The 26832-nt window shown below is 41.2% G+C and overlaps 1 protein-coding gene across 2 annotated transcripts; it reads left to right on the top strand.

The window, feature by feature from the left end:
• Positions 1-446: 446 nt before the first annotated feature.
• gjc2 (gap junction protein gamma 2) lies at positions 447-22169 on the top strand. Of its 2 annotated transcripts, none has more exons than XM_021613627.2 (2): positions 447-545; positions 19371-22169. In XM_021613627.2, exon 2 carries the CDS (start codon positions 19391-19393, stop codon positions 20654-20656), a length of 1266 nt encoding a protein of 421 aa, XP_021469302.2. In that variant the 5' UTR covers positions 447-545; positions 19371-19390; the 3' UTR covers positions 20657-22169. The 2 variants fall into 2 exon arrangements, with proteins under 2 accessions (XP_021469302.2, XP_021469303.2); XM_021613628.2 differs by lacking the exon at positions 447-545 and adding an exon at positions 14510-14827.
• Positions 22170-26832: the final 4663 nt, after the last annotated feature.

Raw genomic sequence — 26832 nt, 5'->3', positions numbered from 1 at the left:
TAGGACTTTTTCATTTGTATTTGACAATGGGTGTAAATTCACCTTTTACGTTTGTCCACATTAATACATTATTTTGCTCTACATATTTAGAGAAAACTGTAGTGGTTACTCTCTCTATCTGAGTTGCTGCCGTGAAACACACACATACACACACTGTTAGTTAAGTCACAAGGCTCTGTAGCTCTGGAGGTTCATAGCAGCATCAGTGACAACTTGCTGGGTGAATAAACAGCTGTAACAGAACAAGTCATCCTGGATGAAATAAACAAATAGTTGAACTACAGTAGTTGACCAAGAGCACCACCAGTCATGGAGGCGACCGACTGACCAAGCCAGGGAACAATGGGGCCATTGGCAGGAATCCTGAGTGTCTTGCCTGTACTTGGTGGTGAGGGGTTTTGAAGAAAAATGAGCCATTGTCTCTCTCTCTCTCTCATCCTGTTTCCGAACCTCAGCAAAGCTGAGCAATGTCTCTGGAAGTCGTCCCAGGATGCTCCACTGTGAAGAATACTAGTCTGGTCAAACCTAGCTGGCCCCATGGAGAGGTAGGTGTGCCTTCTTTATTTGTTATCCATTTGTGATGCTCTTGTTTTACCTCAGGGGTCTTCTGATGTATTTTTATGTAATGCTATGTACTGTAGTTAGGTATGATATGTATTCTAATTATGAGGGCACCAGGCAGATCAGGCAGCTGCCCTCTGGGCAGTGGTCACACCGGTACATTTTGGCATGTTATTTCCAAAGAAGCTTTCTTGGATTCTTATAGACCATATCATTTACAGGATTTACAGTCAAAGGAGAAGTACAGCTGAGTGTTGTTACTGTTTCTGTATGTCAGTTACCTTCGAACTGCAGACTACAATCAATCAATGTTGCCTTGGAGGCTGCTCTACAGGGTGGTCAAGAGCTGGCACAGCCATAACATCTGTTTTAAACCTAACCCTAACTTTAATCTTAACCACAATGCTAACTCTAATGCCTAAGACCAAAAAACACATTTTTGTTTTCATGAATTTTTTACATATTGACAATTTTGACGTTGCAGCTGGCCCATCTAGCGTAAACCACTCAAATCAATTTGTATTTGTCACATGCTTTGTAAACAACAGCTGTAGACTAAAAGTGAAATGCTTACTTATGGGTCCTTCCCAACTATGCATTAAGGAATATGATTGTTATTTGTATACAGCACAGTGTGTATTCTCTTCCCTTTCTGTGAGTACACTAGAATAAATAGGATTTTTGTACCCTATCAAATTTAATAACCACCAATTCAATATTAGTAATTGAATGTCAATGAGTTTATATACCACGTATCTTCCTTGAGTTATTGTATTATCATTATTGCATTGTGTTATCATGTCTTTAATGGCCATGATTCCTGAACACTGCATACAGATAACTGGATGTACCCTTTAACGGGCTGACGACACAAGTCACCCTTTAACTCAGGTTGACATTTATTGCCAAGAGTCCTACCCTAGAGGCAGAACAAACTGTAATAACAAGATCATTTCTAAAAAGATTATGCTGATTTCATTCAAAAAAGTTACTTTGTATCAAAGTGTAATTGTTTACGACTTCCGCCGAAGTCGGCCCTTCTCCTTGTTCGGGTGGTGTTCGGTGGTTGACGTCACCGGCTTTCTAGTCACTACCGATCCATTTTTCTGTTTCCTTTTGTTTTGTCTGATTACACACACACCTGTTTTACATTCCCTCATTACATTCCCTATTTAACCATCTGACAAACATTTCTGTTCTATCTGTGATTGTTCATGTCGTTAGTGGTTGTGTTTGTGTTAGAGTTGTGTTGTATGGTATGTTCCTATTTGGAATTTTGTGTTATTCTTTGAGTTTACTGCACCGAATCGCTGACAGTAATAACAAGATCATTTCTAAAAAGATTATGCTGATTTCATTCAAAAAAAGTCACTTTTATCAACATTTTATCAAAGGGACTTTTTAAAAAATGAAATCAGCATAATCTTTTTTAGAAATGATCTTGTTCTTACAGTTTGTTCTGCCTCTAGGGTAGGACTCTTGGCAATAAATGTCAACCTGAGTTAAAGGGTGACTTGTGTCGTCAGCCCGTTAAATGGTACATCAGGTCATCCTCCAGTTAACTGTTGGCACACTACAAAAGTGGATTAGCAACAAGTTCATTCACCTTGTCACCCTGAATCACACTTGAACCAGAAAGAAAGTTCAAATAATTTTTCATTGTAATGAGACTACTATCCAAATACTTTTCAGCCGGACATTGCTGCTGTATTGGGGTATTTCAATAATATCATGGTCCTGTTCAATGACTTCACTGATAGTTGGTATGTAATAAACATTCTCAGTATGGCCAAACCCCTAGACATGTGCTGTGTGTTGACAGAGTAATAGTTACTCAATGGCAACAACATCTATTGAGATTCATATTTGTTATTCTGCTGGCATTCCTACAGTGACTAATGCATGTTACTAGGCTACCAGCCTTACTCAAAGTTTTACATGCGGTGTCATACTGGGGTGAAGATGATCAGTGTAGGCTCACCTCAAGCCAAACACCTGATGCCTTCTGTAAGTCTGAACCAACAAGTCATAAAATACCGATCCCATATTTAAAAAAGGAATGGGCTGCTATACAAAGAGTCATGCACCTACTTTCTTTTGGGGGGGCACTGATGGCCAAATGTGATACCTTTGAATTAATTATGCATAAAATATACAATACACTTTATATGCTCAGCTTACAAATGTGGAAAAAAGGTGGTTTCTGCTATGTAAGAACAAAGGAGGCTCTGACGGTGTGATAGATGCACCATAGGCTAAGCTATCAGATTCAACACATTATTTAAGTATATCTAATATGTTACCCTGTCTGTTTGCATCCACTTCTGATGTAAATGTGTAATTAGTGAGAAAAAAAAAAATTGTGTCCCATGAAACCCTACAGTGTTGCTACGGTCCTAGTAGAACAAAAGCTTGTCAATTCACTTACAAAGTAGGCTGGATCTGATTACCTAATTCTGACCACACTTTTACTGTAGCATTTGTTACAGGCTAGGCTAAGGGTTGTGTAGTGATACAATAGAGAGCCTTTTGTCATGTTGTTGGAGTGGCCTACTACCCTGAGACAGCATGTGAACGCACAACCATTCAGATACATGGATGCCACCTAGTGGTTTAAAACATCCACTGTCAAAACCAGATATGGTGGGGAAATTACATCCTGCTTACACACGTTTGTATAGAAATTACATTCTGTATCAGTAACAATGAATATGACCTCTTGCATTAAGAAATAAGATTGTTCTTTGTATACAGAAAGGGGCATATTCTATCCCTTCCTGTGAATACATCAGGATAAATAGGATTTTTGTACCCTATCAAATTTAATAACAAGCAATTCAATATTAGTAATGGGATGTCAATGAGTCTATACACAGCATATCTTCTTTGAGTTTATTTTGTTTCAGGTAAGACCCAGATGCAGACGACGTCGAAGTAACAGTTTATTCATCAAACAGGGGCAGGCAAAAGGCAGGTCAAGGGCAGGCAGAGGTCAGTAATCCAGAAAGGTGGGGCAAAGGTACAGGATGGCAGGCAAGCTCAGGGCAGGCAAAGGTCAGTAATCCAGAAAGGTGGGGCAAAGGTGCAGGCCGGCAGGCAAGCTCAGGGTCAGGGCAGGCAGAATGATCAACACCGGGAAAACTAGGAAACAGGACCAATCGAGAGATAGTACTAGTCAAAACTTAGTAATATCTTATTATCAAACAAGCACTAACGAGCTGACTTCAACACCTTGATCTCGTTATTCCAGCGTTAGTCATGAAATATCACTTAGACGGTGGCAGGAGCAAGAGCCATAGATATGCAGTTCTGGTGTCAGCTATTGTTGCATGAGACAACACTGCATGGCAAAGCTACAGCTAGGAAGTATTGGCTGATATGATATTAGGCCTGCAGTAGCATTGCCAGTGGCCGAAGTTCACTGAGTTACTGGTTCTGCCTCTTACACTGCAGGTTGTTAGAGTACTAAGAGTTCTGGGGGTGGTGTTTTACTGAGCATTTCTCTGCTACAGAAATCAAAATGACCCTTTATAGGTCTGCTACTCTTTGGGCCTGGCCTGGGTCCACCCCATGACATGGCAGTTATGACAAGATAATGTCAAAGATTACGGACCTCCAGCAATCCAAAAAAGGTTTGTTATTTGTTGCTTGGTTTGGTTTAAGGGGAAGTTGTGTAGAGGGATTCTTCTGGTGACCTGATAATCATGCAGTCTATTTTAGAGCACACCGATGAAATATATCAGGGATTATTGAAAGTCTGGACAATCTACTTTTTTCCCCACAAAATGTTTTCTTTATATTTTTTATATATAGACCAAAGTATCAGCTAACACACTAAGTAAAGACACAACCTCCTAATTATTTTTGTCAAATCTGTCAGACGCCATAAAAGGCTTTTCATTCTTAAACGTATGGTACAACAAGTGCTTGAAACCTTGATTGTTTAATTCTAACATTAGGTTATTCAAATATGAAATACGAATATCCAAATGTTGTTTTGTTTTATATATAATGTTATATAATGTTCCAAGTCTAATGTTGTTAGCATTTGGCATGTTCTTCTAGATTTAGAACATTGACAAAAAGGGCACTTTTCTAGGTAGCAATTTAGTTTTTTCTCAGTTGCATTGACTCTAAAAACCGCAAAGGTTGTGATGTGTACCTTATGTCTCACATAAAGATGACTGATGGTCGGCTAGTAATGTTACAAACATCTCTAATCATCTAATCATTTATTCTAGACAGATCACATCTTAATGTTGAGATTAAAAAGGCTAACTTTTTTTCAAATGCAAAAATATTGCATGAAAATCTATTTAGACATCAGCAAAGCATTTCTCTTGCTGCCTCATTGAAGCTAGAACGTCTCAGAATAAATTGACTGGTGCTTTCACCTCAGAACCCAGGTGAATGGACAATTGTGTGCTTTTCTGGCATTTTTCATGCAGTTTTACATGAAGCGGCTTAGAGTGTGTTTCATACAATAGAGAGACATGGTCCGTACCAAGCAGACAGTATTAAGCACTTGTTATAACATACAGTCAGGTCCATAAATATTTGGACATTGACCAAGTTATTATTATTTTAGCTGTCTACCACAGCATATTGGAATTTAAATGAAATAGTGCAGACTTTCAGCTTTAATTTGAGGGTATTTACATCCAAATCGGGTGAACGGTGTAGGAATTACAGCACTTTTTATATGTGGTCCCTCCCCTTTTAAGGGACCAAAAGTAATTGGACAATTGGCTGCTCAGCTGTTCCATGGCCAGGTGTGTGTTATTCCCTCATTAATTAATTTACAAGTAAGCAGAAAAAAAGTCTAGAGTTGATTTCAAGGGTGGCAAAGAGCTGTCACTGCCAGTGAAGCAAAAAATTATTAGGTGGAAAAATCTTAACAAACCCATCAGAGAGATAGCAAAACATTAGGTGTGGCCAAATCAACTATTTGGTACATTCTTAAAAATAAAGAACGCACTGGTGAGCTCAGGAACACCAAAAGGCCTGGAAGACCACGGAAAACAACTGTGGTGGATGACAGAAGAATTCTTTTCCTGGTGAAGAAAAAACCCTTCACAACAGTTGGCCAGATAAAGAACGCCCTCCAGGAGGTAGGCCTATCTGTGTCAAAGTCAACATTCAAGAGAAGACTTCATCAGAGGAAATACAGACTGTTTACCACAAGATGTAAACCATTGGTAAGCCTCAAACAGGAAGACCAGATTAGAGTTTGCCAAATAACATCTCAAAAATCCTGTACAGTTCTGGAACAACATCCTATGGACAGATGAGACAAATATCAACTTGTACCAGAATAATGGGAAGAGAATAGTATGGGAAGGGAAGGAACTGCTCACGATCTGAAGCTTACCACCTCATATGTGAAGCATGGTGGAGGTAGAGTTATGGCGTGGGCATGTGTGGCTGCCAATGGAACTGGTTCTCTTGTATTGATGATGTGACTGCTAACAAAAGCAGCCGGATGAATTCTGAAGTGTTTAGGGTTATATTCTCTGCTCAGATTCAGCCAAATGCTTCAAAACTCATTGGATGGCATTTCACAGTGCAGATGGACAATGACCCAAAGCACACTATTCTCTCTATTTGTGCGCTTATCAAATGCTTGTGTAAAGGGCTGTTTGAACAGCATGCACCATTTTGTGCAGCAAAAGATGACACACTAAAATGAATCTGTTTGTCAACTCAACAACTAGTTTTGTACTTTTATTTTGAGTAGATACAATTCTTGGATGGGATAGCCAACACAAACTTACATTTTCTGTCAGTTTACCATCACACCCTTAAAACCTCTTAAAGATATGACCCTTTTTTTCACTCAGAACCTTTCACCCAGCTCTCCACCCAGCTCTCTACACTCTCACCCAGCTCTCTACTCTCTCACCCAGCTCTCTATACTCTCACAAAGCTCTCTACACTCTCACCCAGCTCTCTACTCTCTCACCCAGCTCTCCACACTCACCCAGCTCTCTACTCTCTCACCCAGCTCTCCACACTCTCACCCAGCTCTCCACACTCTCACCCAGCTCTCCACACTCTCACCCAGCTCTCCACACTCTCACAAAGCTCTCCACACTCTCACCCAGCTGCAGTAAAGGCCTGGCAGAGCATCACCAGGGAAGAAACCCAGCAGTTGATGTCTATGGGTTCCAGACTTCAGGCAGTCATTGACTGCAAAGGATTTGCAACCAAGTATAAAAACTCACAATTGAATGTATTAATATGTAAGTTTGTACAATTACTTTTGAGCTCCTAAAATTGGGGAGACCACATAAAAGTGCTGTAATTCCTACACTATTCACCCAATTTGGATGTAAGTATCCTCAAATTGCTCATCTTGATTGTTTCCTTTCAAATCCATTGTGGTGGCGTACAGAGAAATAATGATAATAACTCCAAATATTTATGGACCTGACTGTATGTGGGTGAGGTAATACATGCTTTCTAGATACTAGCTACCAAACGTGCAGAAAATAGGATTGGTGTACCTCAGGTAATACTAATTACATTTTTGGGATCATCCATTAAATGAACAAACAAATCACTTTTAGAAAATCACTGCAGAAACTGAATTTAAGACAGTCCTTAGGCTTACATCTCACTCACTCCAAGTGCAACATCTGCCTGAAAGACAGAGCACTGATACATCACTTCCGACTGACCCCAGAATAGACACAGCAGCATATGCTTTTCCACTATTTCTCTCAACTTGCATAAACATTAACGGGACATGGATGTCTGCTCATCATGTCAACCCTACAGGCAATGCCAGTCTTCAGGCGAGAGGTTCTGTCTCAATATACATTCGTCCAGAATGTCTGCATTGAGAAGACTTAATTCTTAGTGTGTTTATACTATCTGAACACAATACAACCAAAACCTCCAGTTAGATATTTAGCAGGCCCAATGTTCTATTGGAACTTCCTTTTTGGCTGTAGTTGTAGAAATGTCCTCTTTGTCCGTGTTTGTTCTAAGAAATTGTATGGAGTTACAGCGTATGCATAGTTCTTACGTAATGATAAGCAAGGGTTTTCATTGGAGGAAGAGTACTTCAACCATTCCAATTAATTCTCAAGTTGTTTGGGGCAGTCAAAGTTTACAGGCTATTTATGTTCTACATCAGATGTACATTATTCTATTATATAAATGTACAGCAAAATGTCAGGGATCTTGTGCAATATGTTACCACGTCCTACACAACTATATTGCTACGCCTTGTTGACTAAGAGTAGACGTCCAAGCTCAGCTGAAGGAAGTTTTTCTGGGATAATGTTGGCATTCACCTCTAGGCTCTTTATCCCCAGTCGCTTCAGTGGACTGGAGCCTCCATCAAACTGGCACGGGACGCACAGAGCCAGGGGGTAGGATAGAATAGGCTTGGATAAAAAACGGAAAGAAAAGTGAACAAATGAGAGAGGACTGCCACCACTCTCAGGAAGCCTATAGGATATAACCCACTCTGCTCTGTGCTGCCTGGGAAGAGCAGTTGGATGGTGTGGGGGAAAGGAGAAGGGGGGGCAAGCATCGATAGAGTTGCATGCTTTTCTCTGGTGTCTTGTGTCACTCTTTTCTCTGGGGGGCCCCGTCCAAGTCACATGGCTGTGCTTGATCTGTTACATAAAACACAGACCTCTGTGGCCCCCAGTCGGCTCCCATTAACTTAGTTCTGCAGAGAGAAAAAACTCTCTGTGTCTGGGTGACATTGGCAAAGGGCTGAGGAGAGGAAAGCTGTCGAGATGTTCACTTCTTGTTGTCCTTGTTGTTGCATCATTTAAATTCCACTGCAGACAGACAACATAACTCTCAACGACCTCTTGAAGGTGATAACTGATTGACATTGAGCATTAGGGTCTCACAAATACATTGTATAATTGTGCGCTTATCAAATGCTTGTGTAAAGGGTTGTTTGAACAGCATGCACCATTTTGTGCAGCAAAAGATGACACACTAAAATGAATCTGTTTGTCAACTCAACAAATAGTTTTGTACTTTTATTTTGAGTAGATACAATTCTTGGATGGGATAGCCAACACAAACTTACATTTTCTGTCAGTTTACCATCACACCCTTAAAACCTCTTAAAGATATGACCCTTTTTTTCACTCAGAACCTTTCACCCAGCTCTCCACCCAGCTCTCTACACTCTCACCCAGCTCTCTACTCTCTCACCCAGCTCTCTATACTCTCACAAAGCTCTCTACACTCTCACCCAGCTCTCTACTCTCTCACCCAGCTCTCCACACTCACCCAGCTCTCTACTCTCTCACCCAGCTCTCCACACTCTCACCCAGCTCTCCACACTCTCACCCAGTTCTCCACACTCTCACCCAGCTCTCCGCACTCTCACAAAGCTCTCCACACTCTCACCCAGCTCTCCACACTCGCACATTCTTGATACCATTTTAAAGGAAACACTTTGACGTTAGTGGAAATGTGAAAAGAATGTAGGAGAATAACACATTAGATCTAGTAAGAGATAATACAAACAAAAAACATGTTTTCAAAAAAAAAAAATTCCATTATTTTTGAAATGCAAGAGAAAGGTCATACATTAAGGTAGGATCCTAAGTGTAATTTAGATTTTGTCCACAAGATGGCAGCAGTGTGTGCAACGTTTCAGACTGATCCAGTGAAGAATTACATCCCTACACAATATTTTGTATCAAGTCTGCCAGGAGTTTGCGCAAACGTGCCGAATTGGTCAATTTATACATTTTCAAGTACATAACTATACAGAACATACAAAAATGCTATAATAATACAAAATTAAGTTTACACACTCCCAGGAATGTCATATTTGATGGATCATTAGCTTCCCTACAGAAAATACACAAATCTTCACACATGTAGATGGCCGGGAGGGAGGAGTCAGAGACAGTAGTGGGATCAAACTGTGGAACCCAGATCCTACATTTAAATATAAAATTGATTTTATCAAACAAATCTATGCTTCATTTTATCTCTGGGACCCTCAGGATGACAAATCAGAGCAAGATACTGAACGTAAGTACATTCATTTACCTTCAGAGGTGAATGTATCAAACCAATTGCCGTAATAAAAGTGTTCCGTTGTTGTGCACTATACTCAAACAACAGCATTGTATTTCTGCAATAGCTACTGTAAATTGGACACTGCAGATAAATTAACAATCATTTAAGCTTTCTGCCCATATAAGACATGTCTCGGAAATTTGGCTGTTGTATTCAAAGTTTTCTAGTCACATTATTGCATATTGAGCAACAACCGTCCCGGTTTAGGGACACAGTAGAGGTTAAATTGAGTGGCATTTTTTCAATTGGAGATTACATTAAATGCCGAGCTTGAACAGAAAGTTTCAAACACTGTCTTAGTTATTAACTGAGTGAGCACCACTTAATATATAATGACTAACTTATAATAACCAGAACATGTATATAAATAGGCTAGTTACTGGACCATCTGTGTCTTTTGGATGGCAGCAAGATTTTGGAGCTGTGCATGTGATCCGACTTGGAGAAGAAGCCACGTGATGGCCTGACTGTGTTGCTTCCCCCAGGGACAGCACAGCACATGGCTGGCTAGATGAACTCCTAATGCTCCAGTCATTCCAGCAGCATCCCCTTTTCTCCTCTAGATCTCCTCAGTCAGATTGGGGGAGGGAGGGATGTGTGGAGGAGGGGATGTTTTGAAGCAAGGCCTCTGGAGGATGGGTCCTTCAGGCCCAGCTGGCTTGGTTTCAGAGCCAGCACCCCACTCTGTCCACTCACTCACACCGCCTCACGTCTCAACCACTAAAATGGCCAATATTCTCTTCTTGAGCACTCTCACCCAGCTCACCACTCCCTCACCCAGCTCTCCACACTCTCACCCAGCTCACCACTCCTTCAACCAGCTCTCCACACTCTCACCCAGCTTTCCACTCCCTCACCCAGCTCTCTACACTCTCACCCAGCGCTCTACTCTCTCACCCAGCTCTCCACACTCACCCAGCTCTCTACTCTCTCACCCAGCTCTCCACACTCTCACCCAGCTCTCCACACTCTCACCCAGCTCTCTATACTCTCACAAAGCTCTCTACACTCTCACCCAGCTCTCTACTCTCTCACCCAGCTCTCCACACTCACCCAGCTCTCTACTCTCTCACCCAGCTCTCCACACTCTCACCCAGCTCTCCACACTCGCACCCAGCTCTCCACACTCTCACCCAGCGCTCTACTCTCTCACCCAGCTCTCTATACTCTCACAAAGCTCTCTACACTCTCACCCAGCTCTCTACTCTCTCACCCAGCTCTCCACACTCTCACCCAGCTCTCCACACTCTCACCCAGCTCTCCACACTCTCACCCCGCTCTCCACACTCTCACAAAGCTCTCCACACCCTCACCCAGCTCTCCACACTCTCACAAAGCTCTCCACACTCTCACCCAGATCTCCACACTCTCACCCAGCTCTCCACACTCTCACAAAGCTCTCCACACTCTCACCCAGCTCTCCACACTCTCACACAGCTATCCACTCTCTCACCCAGCTCTCCACACTCTCACCCAGCTCTCCACACTCTCACAAAGCTCTCCACACTCTCACCCAGCTCTCCACACTCTCACCCAGCTCTCCACACTCTCACCCAGCTCTCCACACTCTCACAAAGCTCTCCACACTCTCACCCAGCTCTCCACACTCTCACCCAGCTCTCCACACTCTCACCCAGCTCTCCACACTCTCACCCAGCTCTCCACACTCTCACACAGCTCTCCACACTCTCACACAGCTCTCCACACTCTCACCCAGCTCTCCACACTCTCACAAAGCTCTCCACACTCTCACCCAGCTCTCCACACTCTCACAAAGCTCTCCACACTCTCACCCAGCTCTCCACACTCTTACACAGCTCTCCACACTCTCACCCAGATCTCCACACTCTCACCCAGCTCTCCACACTCTCACAAAGCTCTCCACACTCTCACAAAACTCTCCACACTCTCACACAGCTCTCCACTCTCTCACCCAGCTCTCCACACTCTCACAAAGCTCTCCATACTCTCACCCAGCTCTCCACACTCTCACACAGCTCTCCACACTCTCACAAAGCTCTCCACACTCTCACCCAGCTCTCCACACTCTCACCCAGCTCTCCACACTCTCACCCAGCTCTCCACACTCTCACAAAGCTCTCCACACTCTCACACAGCTCTCCACACTCTCACAAAGCTCTCCACACTCTCACCCAGCTCTCCACACTCTCACACAGCTCTCCACTCTCTCACACAGCTCTCCACTCTCTCTTAAGTCGGATCACTTTTCACTGGACTCCCATATCATACTCTCATGCTTGAATTTAAAAAAAAGTATATTTCAAGTGGGCCTCTTTTGTCTTCTACTGTTCCTGCAAGCCAGGGGGGAGGCAAATGCCATCACATCAGATCAACTCCTTGAATAGCCTTCTCCTTGAAGTTTGCAGTTGTGTAAACATATGTTGTTCCCCTTAATAAGTGTGTGTACATTACTGTATTTATACATGGGATATTGCTTTTCAACAGGAAGTTAAAAAATAGCCAACGTTTGTCTTTAAGAACTGTTAAATAATTACTTTTTTTTCTGAAAATACTTGTCCCCAGATGAAAAATATGACCAGTAACCCTAATCCTGCGTCCGAGGTTTCCAGTGATGTCTGAGCAGAAATAAAACATTGATGTGAAACATCAAATTACAGTTGATACAAATGACAAATGTGTTACCCACACACCCCAGTATACTAACGACAGAGATGGATAAGGCTTGCATCTGCTTTATATCCAGATATACTTAATTTAATTATGATTATTGGCGTCATTGAGGTATCTTTCGGGGGAAGACTGTAAGTCACTACACAACACAGCTATATGTTCATTGTAACACTGGCCAGATACATTTATTTTAACATTAGCCAGATACTGTTTTCTTTATACTGTTGTGCACCAAAGGTATTTGAGTTTAGCTCAAGGTCACTTACAGTATTAAATAGCATAAGAGTACAATAGCTAGCACATTGGGGAATGATTTTTCCAATTACAACTTATGTATATGAACTATGATTTCTCCTTGGATACAAATATTTCAGCCTGGCCTTAAAGACTGGACGTAACATAGTATATGTAAATCTGTGACAATCAAATTATTCTCAAAAGTATGATATGTTGCATTTGGTATGTTTACATAAGACAGAAGGTTACTTAAGCCCAAAAAATGTATACATACCATACAAAGTGTTACATATCATGATAAATGGAGGGAGACAGATTTAGGTTTACTATATTAGGTCTACCCCAGAGTCCAGGTTGAATAGTTATGAAGTAGGGATATAGAATATGGGCAGAGAACAATACAATATGAATAAGGCATGGTTTGCTTCCACTGTACCCATAGGTGCTATTTTAGTCATGTGAAAAAAGCTGGCACATGCACTATTTAACATTGTGTGCTATTGCGTTCCAGTTCTACGGCCTGACAAAAAGCCTTGAGCATAAACACCATGTCGGAAAAGACGCGGAACGTAGGGCAGAGTGGGACCTGTCCACCAGTCCCATCTTTGGCCATCCGCCTGGATGGAACGTCTAAATATTTGGACATCTGATATGACTGAGCGTACCTGTTGGATACATTCAAACGAATCTGGTGTAAGGCAATGTGGTTTTTATCTCTGGGTGGCACTTTGGAGAGTGGATATCCCAGCAGTCTCTCCCTCTCACTCTTTCTCTATTGTTGTTGTTACAATTGAGGACACCTGTTATAATTATGACATATAAGTAGAAGTACAGTTGTTCCGTATGTGTGTGTGTGTGTGTGTGAATGAGAGAGAGAGTGAGAGCACTCACACGCATGACTAGCCATATGCCAACTACTGTGAAGATGCGGCTACTTTACACATTGTGCATTTTCAAGGCAAGCTATCACATACAGAACTATAGCTGTACAGGTAGCCTAGGTATGGGGAGGTGAGGAGAGGCAGTTGTGTGGAGATAACCATGTGTTGCTGAGATCAGAGAAGTGGCAGAGAGATGGAGAGCTGTCATGTGTGTTACTTACCGAGTGTTGAGGTATAGGGGGTGGGTGTTGAGCAGTGTTGAGCTATAGGGGGTTGGTGTTGAGCAGTGTTTTGCTATAGGGGCTGGGTATTGAGCAATGTTGAGGAATAGGGGCTGGGTATTGAGCATTGTTGAGCTATAGGAGCTGGGTATTGAGCTATGTTGAGCAATAGGGACTGGGTATTGAACAGTGTTGAGCTATAGGGTGTGGGTGTTGAGCAGTGTTGAGCAATAGGGGCTGGGTATTGAGCAGTGTTGAGCTATAGGGGCTGGGTATTGAGCAATGTTGAGCTATAGGAACTGGGTATTGAGCAGTGTTGAGCTATAGGGGCTGGGTATTGAGGAATGTTGAGCTATAGGGACTGGGTATTGAGCAGTGTTGAGCTATAGGGTGTGGGTGTTGAGCAGTGTTGAGCAATAGGGGCTGGGTATTGAGCAGTGTTGAGCTATAGGGGCTGGGTATTGAGCAATGTTGAGCTATAGGAACTGGGTATTGAGCAGTGTTGAGCTATAGGGGCTGGGTATTGAGGAATGTTGAGCTATAGGGACTGGGTATTGAGCAGTGTTGAGCTATAGGGGCTAGGTATTGAGCCGTGTTTAGCTATAGTGGGTAGGTGTTGAGCAGTATTGAGCTATAGGGGCTGGGTATTGAGCAGTGTTGAGCTATAGGGGGTGGGTGGGGAAGAAAAGGGTGGGGGTATTGCCACTAACAAGCCTCCCTCAGCTGGGTGGGTGTTCATTTCAAACTGCAGTCAGATGTCCTTAAGTTTGACCCTTCTGATGAGGGTCACTTGCCAGGGGAGGGAGGGAGAGATTTTTTTCTTCTCTTTTTTATATTTCCTTCTTGGGCAGAAGGCTGGCGTAATAGAAACCAGACACGAGTCAGAATGTGAGGCATTCACAGGAGAAATAGTTCAGTTCCGTCCTCACTCAGTGGATAAACAGAAAAGAGAGAGGATAGACAGAAAATGCTGTAATAACATATAGTCTTATTATAAGATGTTTGATGTTTTTACTATGTGGGGAAGCTAATGTTGTTGTTAGCTAGTGGGGGTCACGGCATCAGATCAGGATCAGGATCAGGATCAGGATGGACCCTCCATGCCATTGCTGTTGTGGAGACTATGCACGGGAGCTCTAGAGATGGCCGTGGAAATGTGGACAAAGTTATGTTTGAACAGAGCGTGCGGTGCAACTTCTTCTCCAGGTGGGTTTTCTCAGTTCTCCGTCAAAATTTTCTCCAAACCCTAGGATGCCTATCTCTGCAGTTACAATATTTTCTACTGTCATACTGTAGGTGTTGTATTTGGGAAATAGAAAGCTGACTTCAACCCATAAAGAACTTGTCTCTGATTGTTAATGATTGAATTTGAATGATAGTTATTTTTTATAGACTGAAAATGCAATATGAAATTCCAAGAACTGTGTCTGGGTAAAAATGCAAAATGCAAAAGTAGAATGTAAAATGAAACTGTTATGCCAGGTGTACCACCGTTTTAAATCCACAGGGTAAAAGTATAGCTTAGAAATAACATTGAGATAAGTGTCTATTAGAAATACTCAAGGGGTTTGTTCCATATGCTCAACTAGGGCTGAAAATTGCCAGGGACCTCACCATGCAATATTATCACGATACTTAGGTGCCGATACGATGTGTATTGCGATTCTCACGATTCTATATGTATTGCGATTCTCACGATTCTATTGTATTGCAATTCGATGCTGTGATTTTATTGCGATTCGATGTTTCAAGCATATTGCTCACCATGTGTCTTCTGCAGAGAGACAGAGCCATGAGAACAAGTTTTGATCAGTCAGGGAAATAAAAGTGCTGAAAACAAATTGGCTCACTATTTAAAAAATAAGATTGAGAACAATCTATAAAGGGCAACAGGTAGCCTAGTGATTAATTAAGAGCTTTGGGCCAGTAACTGAAAGGTCACTGGTTCAAATCCTGAGCCAACTCGACGAAAAAGTCTGACAATGTGCCCTTGAGCAAGGCACTTAACCCTAATTGATCCTGTAAATCGCTCTGGATAAGAGCATCTGCTAAATGACTAAAACGTAAATGAACAGCCAACTAGCACAAAAATTATATTGCAATATTGTCAAAAAAGATACATCGTCAAAAATATTCCCATACGTAAATGTATCAATCCTTTCCACCATCACTATGCTCATCACTTTAAAGCCCAATATGCCTCCTCGCTCTGACAACAATTTAATCTCAAACATCTGCATCCTTTAGTCCTGCTGTGTAAAACGTATTTTTCAGCAAAAAAAAAAGTAGTTCAACTTGACATACACCTCTGACCAGGGGTACAACTTTCAGTGGGGATGGGGTGACACACGTCTCTCCCAGTTTTATCATTGGAATGTGATACAAAAGGTGGCAACGGTGTGCTTTAGGACCATGCGGACGCCTCCGTGCGGTCGGGTAGGCTGTTGGAGAGTTTATCTGACCGGATATTTTTTTTAACAAATAATAATAATATGCCCCCCCCCCCACTTCTAAAACCAAGGTTGTGCCCCTGCATCTGATACCAAGTTATTTGCAATTCTTTATCATGTATATTCTCTCAGGCAGCTACAACCTCAACATTTGTTCATTTCTAATATTAGTGGTTTTCAGTTGGAGAGACAGATGGTGATGCAACCTGTGCAATAATGGGGATAGAGATTAAATCCAGAGAAGAAATTCCACGCAATTACAGCAACATGTGCTACTGCAACTTGTTTACACCAGACTTGTAAATGCTTGTTCTACGGTGTAAGATATTGAGGTATAGTTCTTGTTATTGTTTTCACCTTATACAGACTTGTACGATTTGGAATATATTTGACGTGTTCAAAATATTGGTTTAGATCATGTTCAATGATGAATAAAAGTGATAAACTACAACTTTTCATTAGTTATTCTTAATAGGACACAGGTCAAAGGTCAAGGTCAAGATCTTGAGGGTAAGTCAAGTTGCACTCCACAGGTGCGATTGCCTTCAATGGGAGAACAAGGCTGGGGTCAATTCAAATTGAAGGCAGTCAGTTCATGAAGTAAACTTAACTAAAAATGTATCTATTTTCAATGACTTCTCAATAAACTGAGGAGTAGAAGCTATTTACAGTATTTCAAAGATCCCCCCCAAATTTATACATGAAAATCACTTTCTGAATTAACTGCCTCCAATTTCTATTGACCTCAGCCCTATGGAAGCCCAAAGCATATGTTGTAATACAGAAATGGAAAGATAGCCTACATAATAACAGTGCATCTTTTTGGTCATATCACTCTGTTGTTTTTTCCTTCAGCTAAATCCAGATACTGAAATCGATATTTAGAAGATTAATTTATATTAGGAAAGGGAATGAAATAAGATATGCCTACAATTAAAACTAACACATAAAGATAGTAATTGCGTTCATTAATACAGCATTCTCAAATCATGATTTTTCCAATACTTTGTTAAGACATGTTGTTGTTACAGAAAGTAAATATTGTTATTCCCCAAAGGCTCTGTTAGCAGACTTGTGAGCATGAAAACATGTGTATTGCTTTCTTACATGGGTAACTTGCTCTTTCTGACATTAAGCATGGTATATACAGTACGTGTTAGAGACCCCACAATAAAACAGTACAATATCACACAGCAGAAGAGTAGTGTTAACAAGCTACAAAACAAATATTCCCTTTTCAAGTTCAACTGTATGAAATACCAACTGAATAAATAATGTTGCAAACTACCAACAAACCACTGAATTGCTGTATACAGTTCCACCTCTAAAGCAAGCCCTAATTGGGGCACTATTCATAATAAAGCCAAGCCATAATCCTCAATTGGGCTTCAGTTAAACAAACCTGCCTTACCTCAAGATCTAGGCAGTGACTTACTTTAGTGAAGTGTAATTTTACAGATACGGTTTACTAACTTATTACACTAGGTAAGTGTTTCAAATAAGGGTTCACCCACATATTTTTTACACCCCTGGTCCTGGGGCAGATGAAGAGTTACCCACAGTAGCTGCCATCTGTGGCCTGGCCATGTGGTGCTAGCTGATCCTCCCTCCCTCCTCAGTGTGAGACTGAAGCAGCAGCACTGGGTCTGGAGGGCAGGCCTCGTGGCAGCTAGACAGATGAACAAGCCTCTCCTGTTCACTGTGTTCACTCAAATGGCAGCGAAGGGAGATCAGGGGAGATGGCACGTCCCACGCCAGGGAAAACAGTACTGCTATACAGTCATGATACTATCAACTCACAAAGCGGGCAGTCGGCCTGCTCTGTGTGTGAGGGGAGTAGTAACACTAGTGGGACAACATCCTGGGGTATAGATGGTTTACTTTTGACTTCTAGAATTTGAATTTTTATTAGGATCCCATTAACTAACGTCATGGCGTCAGCTAGTCTTCATGGGGTCCATAGAACTTAAAAGAGATTGCAAAAAATTCAATTTACATTAAGACATTACAAACATTTAACAGGTAGACAGACGTCTCTAGACTAAGATTCAACAGCCGATCTGAGAGACCCAGGTCAACGTTCAAGGGAACCTATAGGGATTCTCTCTCAGAATACCGAGACCAGCACACAGAGACACCTCCACATATGTGTTCTCTCTCTCCTCCTCCATATGCCTCCTATCTTCATATCACCCAGCTGCATCACTCAGTACACTCCTTTAACCTGGGGAGAATTAATCTAGTTATCCCTTCATTCAGCCATCAGAAGCTGCATCATTAAATAATATGAGAATAGTAGAAGCTTTTGAGTAATCTTTACAGTAAGTTAGGTACCCCTCACTATGTATGTACATGTTTGACTAGTCTAAGGTATAGCCTATGCAATGGATTACAATTTAAATGAGTTATATCATTGTCACACTGGTAGGAATTTGTGTGATATGTCATAAAACATTTGTGTGTTTTTAGCTAAATTGAATTGATCATTAACATTATTTAAAAAGAATGACTACAATAGTTTTATGTGTGTTTAATAATTATAGTGTATAAGAAAGGACATACAAGAAAGCCAAATTAGGACATCGTTTTTTTGCACATGGAAGTGAGTGGGAACAGTCTATTAATCATTTGATTCATTTCAAACAGGGCCCAGGGATTATCTTCATAGTTGTTGCTTTTAATTAACATTAGTCTGTTGTGTTGTGTCCCTCTGAGGTCTTGCATGTCCAACGGCTTGGTTGACACTGTAGTGTGAATTTAATTGGATTATTTTGACTGCTGATGGGCTGAGGATCATTAAATGCCTCAGCTTGCCTTACCAAGCAACTTTGGCATCATATACTATTTATTATAGCAAAAGTTGTGTGAAAATATCTAATTTTAATGCATTTATTTTGTCTTCATGTTGGGATTATCTCAATATCAAATAATTTCTGGGTAACCATGAATTACCTTACTATGATTGTTTTCAATTAAAATGCTTAAAAAGAAACAACAATAGTTTCTTTGCAAAGAGCAATTTCTTCGAGCAGAATTTTGATAGAACTGTCAGAGTGGAGTGAGTAGGGAGGGGAAAACCAGAAACTAGTTGTTATTGGCAGAGAGCTTTGGAACCCTCTTTCTTATTGGTCTGTTAACTAATTGACCGCCTGTTGACTTAACACTATTATTCCAACTTCATATTGTGAAAACATGTATAAAACACAGAAAATCACATTTTTGACTGCACTGGGCCTTTAAAAGTAAAGCATAAGTTTTAATGAACCAAACCCCTAACTATACTTATTCTGTGTTCCCAGATTCTAGTTGAAAAGCCTCTATGACCACCATGAGCTGGAGCTTTCTAACTCGTCTTCTGGAAGAGATCCACAACCATTCCACCTTTGTGGGGAAAGTGTGGCTCACAGTACTCATCATATTCCGTATCGTGCTGACTGCCGTGGGGGGCGAGTCCATCTACTCGGACGAGCAGACCAAGTTTACCTGCAACACCAAGCAGCCCGGCTGTGACAACGTGTGCTATGATGCCTTCGCTCCGCTTTCGCATGTTCGCTTCTGGGTCTTCCAGATCATCATGATCTCCACCCCCTCTGTCATGTACCTGGGCTATGCCATACACAAGATAGCCCGCGCTTCCGAGGTGGAGCGCCGGAAGTTCCACCGCCGGAAGAAGCCCATTCAGGCCCACAGGTGGAGGGAGAGCCACCCGCTTGAGGAGGTGCTGGAGAATGAGGACGATGATGCAGAGCCCATGATCTACCAGGAGGACGTGGTGGAAGTCCAGGAGGTCAAGCTGGAGCCGGCCAAGCCGCAGAAACATGACGGCCGCCGGCGGATCATGCAAGAGGGCCTGATGAGGATCTACGTTCTGCAGCTTCTGTCCCGGGCTGTATTTGAGATTGGCTTCCTGGTGGGCCAGTATCTTCTCTATGGCTTCCATGTTAATTCGTTCTATGTGTGCAATAAGGTGCCCTGTCCCCACAAGGTAGACTGCTTCATCTCTCGGCCCACAGAGAAGACCATATTCTTGCTCATCATGTACGTGGTCAGCTGCCTCTGCCTGCTCCTTAATGTTTGCGAGATGTTCCACTTGGGTATCGGAAAGTTCCGGGACACTCTCCGCAAGAGGAGGAACCAGGGGGGGCGACGGACATCGTACAGCTACCCGTACTCCCGTAACATCCCCACCTCTCCCCCCATGTACAACCTGGTCATGAAGTCAGACAAGCCCAACAGGATCATCCCCAACAGTCTTATCACCCACCATGAGAAGAACATGGCCAACAATGCCCTGGAACATCACCAAGAGTGCACCAGTCCAGACGAGAACATCCCCTCAGACCTGGCCAGCCTGCACCGCCACCTACGGGTGGCCCAAGAGCAGCTTGACATGGCTTTCCAGACCTACAATACTAACAAGAACCAGCCCACCTCCAGGACAAGTAGTCCAGTGTCTGGGGGCACCATGGCAGAGCAGAACAGGGTCAACACAGCCCAGGAGAACCAAGGAGCCAGGCCGAAATCAGCCACTACAGAGAAAGCTGCGACCATTGTAAAGAACGGAAAGACTTCTGTGTGGATTTAAGAATGATTAACTTCACGTGGTACAGTAATCATTCTGAAAAGCCATTTTTCAATTTCCAGGACCATATTCTGTGGATACTGGAAGATGTGTGAGATGAGACAAGATATTAAAGGCTTTGGTGCATGAATCGATTGCACTGCCCGAATACACTGTAAAAAGTACAATTTCATTCAACATACAATTGTAAGGCAACCAGCTGCAATAGGATTGTGAGTTTGCTAAACAACATTTTCACACACAAGCGTTTTGTTGTGAGTTTGCTCAACAACATGTTTGTTGGGCAAACTCACAATCCTACTGTACGTTGAATCAACATCTTTTTTCTTTTTACAATATAGATTTAACTTTTGTCACCAACAGAAACCAGCAGTGTGACATGTCGGATCAGGAGCACACAAAATAGGCACATTGTGACCTCAGAACAATAGTAAACAATTTTTTTTTAAACAAACAAACAAACAAATACAGTAGTATGGATCATATTATTAGTAGGTTATTGTGTGCTTTAAATGCCATAGCCTGAACATAATTAATATATGCATATGTTGCTTAGTCAAACTTTTATAATTTTTGCGATTTATAGGGAGATATAAAATAAACCATGCTGGCAATATAATTTTACCCTAGCTATTGAACTGGATTAATTTGAAAAAAAATATTTATAATGGTTTTAACTATAACAATTGTGGCCTCGTTAGCCTAGTTAAAAGCAATGCAGTGGTAAGCACTGTTTAATGGTACTATGCTTGAATCATGATGCTTGAAAAATGGACAGTCAACCAAATGTGAAGATTTTTTTGTTGTTGAGAAATTCAGAACTGTTCAGATTTGCACTTGTAACGTTTTAACTCATTTTGAGTTGTATTATGACATTTAGAGAAATGATGCATGAATAATTTATTTGTTTAAGAAATTTTGGATGTAGTTAGTATAGGTTTTGTTGAAAGAAGAGATGTGACATGTTATGGAACAAATGGTGTTCCATCAGCAGCAAAGATTTGAGCTACACTGTTCTCCATAAAGTCATATTTTAATTCACTCCACTTCTCAAAGCTTTGTCACGTTAGGCATTGTCGGAATAAATTAGTTAAAGAAGAAAAAGGTAAGTTGTTGTATTGAAAACTTACCGTAAACCAATTTCTGATCATTTCTGATGTTTTTGTGGGGCATATAATGCATGCTACATTTTCACACATATGACATATACAATACAATGTACATAGTCAAAAATCTATCCTCATAAAGTTGACTCCATATATTCCTATATTTAGGAATCTGTCTTGAATCAAGTAGTTTTCTGCATTGTTTTCATAGTATATACATAATTCTGCCTTTAGCATTATGATACTCCAGTCCAAAGTGCCTCAAACGGTTAAGATTGTTCCTGTGTTTAATTCAAAAATAAATAAACCTAGATTATGTGTGTCTCTAATTATATGTCATTGTATATTGTATATTGTATGTGAAAGGGGATACCTAGTCAAATAAAATGTTATTTGTCACATGCGCTGAATACAACATTTTACCTTACAGTGAAATGTTTACTTACAAACCCTTAACCAACAATGCTTTAAGAAGTTAAGAAGAAAAACATGTTAAGTAAAAAATGTATAAGTAAAAAATTGAAAACAAAAGTAACAAATAATTAAATAGCAGCAGTAAAATAACAATAGCGAGGTTATATACGGGGGGGGGGTACCGGTACAGAGTCAATGTGCAGGGGCACCAGTTAGTCGAGGTAAATGCGGTAATATGTACATGTAGGTAAAGTTAAAGTGACCATGCATAGATAATAAACAGAGAGTAAATAATAAATGGAGATGAGTAGCAGCTTAAAAGAGGGGTCAGGTTAGCCCTTTGATTAGCTGTTCAGGAGTCTTATGGCTTGGGGGTAGAAGCTGTTAAGAAGCCTTTTGGACCTAGATTTGGCGCTCCGGTACCGCTTGCCGTGCGGTAGCAGAGAGAACAGTCTATGACTAGGGTGACTGGAGTCTTTAACAATTTTTAGGGCCTTCCTCTGACACTGCCTGGTATAGAGGTCCTGGATGGCAGGAATATTGGCCCCAGTGATGTACTGGGCCGTACGTACTACCCTCTGTAGTGCCTTGCGGTCGGAGACCGAGCAGTTGCCATACCAGGCAGTGATGCAAGCAGTCAGGATGCTCTCGATGGTGCAGCTGTAGAACCTTTTGAGGATCTGAGGATCCATGCCAAATCTTTTCAGTCTCCTGAGAGGTAATGTGTGTTTGGACCATGATAGTTTGTTGGTGATGTGGACACCAAGGAACTTGAAGTTCTCAAGGGTGTGCTCGGTCCTCCTTTTCCTGTGGTCAGTTGCACAACTGAATGCATTCAACCTAAATCTGCCTTTCGCATTTAACCCAACCCCTCTGAATCAGAGATGTGCGGGGGACTGCCTTAATTGACATTGCACTCAGGAGGATACCAAATAAAATTGAAAAGAATATGTAAATTATCCATAAAACTGTCATTCAGTATCTCATGATTCAGTATGTCACAAAATGTGTAATGATGAATACGAGTATTTAAGTTATGATTTCCAAATATAAATTTGATACAAAACCATCAACATCAAAAGTATTTCTGTTTGCTAATGGTAGCCCAGAAACAATGTTGGCAAGTCAAGCTCATAATGGAGTGCATACACAATAAGTAAGTATTACCTCCCATGAATCATTACTAAAATATCAATGCCAAAGGAATGTGTACCATAAGGCTGAAAATTAAACATCAAACATGTTCAGTCATGCCAAAACAACTGGCCTACTGACCCGTCAAAATTATTATATATATTTTTTTGAATTTTAAACATACAATCTATCTGCAGTGAAGCCGCTCAACATTATGTTCAGTCATCTAGCAGACACACCCATCCAGAGCAACCCACAGGAGCAATCAGGGTCAAGCGCCACGCTTAAGGGCACAAGGACAGATCCCCCACCCAGTCGAATTGGGGACCCGAACCATCGACCTCTCGGTCACCAGCCCAAGCTCCCAACCGCCAGGCCACTAACCATCCCAAGATCCCCCCACAGTTTAGGACACAGGAGTTTAGCACTGAAACAATCATCTGATAGGAGCTGGGCCACTCCATTTGTTTGCTTGTTTGGTTGTTGTATTTCCAGGACATTTTCATACGCTTTCTAGGATCACAATATTAAACATTTCTCACTTTTTTGATATATTGATTTACACTTAGACATATTGGGTTTTAATGGTATTATTTTACCATAGTTTCACTCTTGGTTTATTCTTGGTCCATCTGCATGGAATTACTTTTGTGCCTTTAACTTGTATTTTTCATTAGGTACAGTTTTATTTTACCTTTATTTAACTAGGCAAGTCAGTTAAGAACAAATTCTTATTTTCAATGATGGCCTATGAACAGTGGGTTAACTGACTGTTCAGGGGCAGAACAGACAGATTTGTACCTTGTCAGCTTGGGGATTTGAACTTGCAACCTTTGGTTTCTAGTCCAACCACTAGGCTACGCTGCCGCCCCAAGTTAATGGAAAAAGTTATTTGTATGTACACTACGTCATCACGCACAGCAAACATTTACATCTGCAAAAAGTAAGTTTGATGGAAACATCTCTGGTAGGAAAATGCAAATATTGTTTTATGAAGATTTTAGAATATTTACATTAAAATCTGTTGCAAATTGGATGTAAACCAAGCTAATGATATCATGATTGCATGAAACGCTTCCATCTTTTCCTGCAATTTTCTGGTTAAGTTATCCTGCTCTTTTTTTGGAGTGACAGGTCAGCCTCACCCAATGATCCAGTTTGTTTACATCCTAGCTAAATATTGGTACTATGTTAGATAGGCTACCGTGCACCTTGATAACTTGCAAGCAACTCGTTTGTTACTGTATAAAGTACCTTGATTGCTAATTCCAGAAGCTAGATGTGTCAATTGTATCGCCTGAACTATTATCTATCTTCAGCCCCTAACTATGTTAGCTAGCTAACAGGCTAAGACGTTGAATCACACAAATAACTGTGTTCACTTCTAGATACAGTAGCTACAGTAAAATATAACCAAAGCCAAAACCAATTTTTCTAAACACACCAATCTATGCATATATGTCCAGTAACAATAGCTCCAAGTTATGTGTACTTGCCAAATTTGAAGAGAGTAGATGGATAACTTTGCATTAACATTCTTTAAGTTAGTCCTTTGTGAGACAGTTGACAAAGGTCTTGCTTGACTCAATACTGTTAAAACTGCAAGACATCGACATTATTGCATATGGAGTTTTTTCTTGATCATGACGACTGGAAGACCAGAGGCATAAGGCAGATAAGTGTTTAAGTTCATTGATTTGTCATGTCCATGCCATAGCAATCAGTCAGCACACTTAACCATCACAAATTATTTTATTAAGGATATACCCCTTACTGTACACCTGGAGACCTGTGATAGAGACATTGTCCTACAGGTAGTTATTATTGTCCTTAGAAGAATCACTGGTATTCACGAAACAGGTTACAATTTCCACAAAGTGTTTATCTCGTTTTCCTTGATAATGGTTTCCAACATAAGATTGGCAGAACTTCACTAAACAGTAAGAAAATATCTATATTCAAATCAAATCAAAGTTTATTTGTCACAACCGCCGAATACATAAGACCTTGCAGTGAAATGCTTACTTACACGCCCTAACCAACAGTGCAATTTTAAGGTAAAAAAATAGGTAATAGGTGAACAATAGATAAGAAAATAAATAAAAACAACAGTAAAAAGAAAGTGAAAATAACAGTAGCGAGGCTAAATACAGTTGCGAGGCAATAACAGTAGCGAGGCTATATACAGGGACCAGTGAGGCCATATGTACATTTAGGTATGGTTAAAGTAACTATGCGTATATGATAAACAGAGAGTAGCAGCAGCATAAAGAGGAGTTGGCAGGTTGGGGGTGGCGGGACACAATGCAGATAGTCCGGGTAGCCAATGTGCGGGTCACCGGTTAGTTGGGCTAATTAAGGTAATACAGTGCCTTGCGAAAGTATTCGGCCCCCTTGAACTTTGCGACATTTCAGGCTTCAAACATAAAGATATAAAACTGTATTTTTTTGTGAAGAATCAACAACAAGTGGGACACAATCATGAAGTGGAACGACATTTATTGGATATTTCAAACTTTTTTAACCAATCAAAAACTGAAAAATTGGGCGTGCAAAATTATTCAGCCACTTTACTTTCAATGCAGAAAACTCTCTCCAGAAGTTCAGTGAGGATCTCTGAATGATCCAATGTTGACCTAAATGACTAATGATGATAAATACAATCCACCTGTGTGTAATCAAGTCTCCGTATAAATGCACCTGCACTGTGATAGTCTCAGAGGTCCGTTAAAAGCGCAGAGAGCATCATGAAGAACAAGGAACACACCAGGCAGGTCCGAGATACTGTTGTGAAGAAGTTTAAAGCCGGATTTGGATACAAAAAGATTTCCCAAGCTTTAAACATCCCAAGGAGCACTGTGCAAGCGATAATATTGAAATGGAAGGAGTATCAGACCACTGCAAATCTACCAAGACCTGCCCGTCCCTCTAAACTTTCAGCTCATACAAGGAGAAGACTGATCAGAGATGCAGCCAAGAGGCCCATGATCACTCTGGATGAACTGCAGAGATCTACAGCTGAGGTGGGAGACTCTGTCCATAGGACAACAATCAGTCGTATATTGCACAAATCTGGCCTTTATGGAAGAGTGGCAAGAAGAAAGCCATTTCTTAAAGATATCCATAAAAAGTGTTGTTTAAAGTTTGCCACAAGCCACCTGGGAGACACACCAAACATGTGGAAGAAGGTGCTCTGGTCAGATGAAACCAAAATTGAACTTTTTGGCAACAATGCAAAACGTTATGTTTGGCGTAAAAGCAACACAGCTGAACACACCATCCCCACTGTCAAACATGGTGGTGGCAGCATCATGGTTTGGGCCTGCTTTTCTTCAGCAGGGACAGGGAAGATGGTTAAAATTGATGGGAAGATGGATGGAGCCAAATACAGGACCATTCTGGAAGAAAACCTGATGGAGTCTGCAAAAGACCTGAGACTGGGACGGAGATTTGTCTTCCAACAAGACAATGATCCAAAACATAAAGCAAAATCTACAATGGAATGGTTCAAAAATAAACATATCC

The sequence above is a fragment of the Oncorhynchus mykiss genome, chromosome 8 (assembly GCF_013265735.2).
Source record: "Oncorhynchus mykiss isolate Arlee chromosome 8, USDA_OmykA_1.1, whole genome shotgun sequence".
Classification (NCBI taxonomy): domain Eukaryota; kingdom Metazoa; phylum Chordata; class Actinopteri; order Salmoniformes; family Salmonidae; genus Oncorhynchus; species Oncorhynchus mykiss.
The sequence above is the reverse complement of the archived record's forward strand: the minus strand, read 5'-3'. Positions and strand labels throughout refer to the sequence as shown.

Coding starts and splice junctions, on each gene's coding strand:
- gjc2 (XM_021613627.2), top strand. CDS start 19,391: ATGACCACCATGAGCTGGAGCTTTCTAACTCGTCTTCTGGAAGAGATC.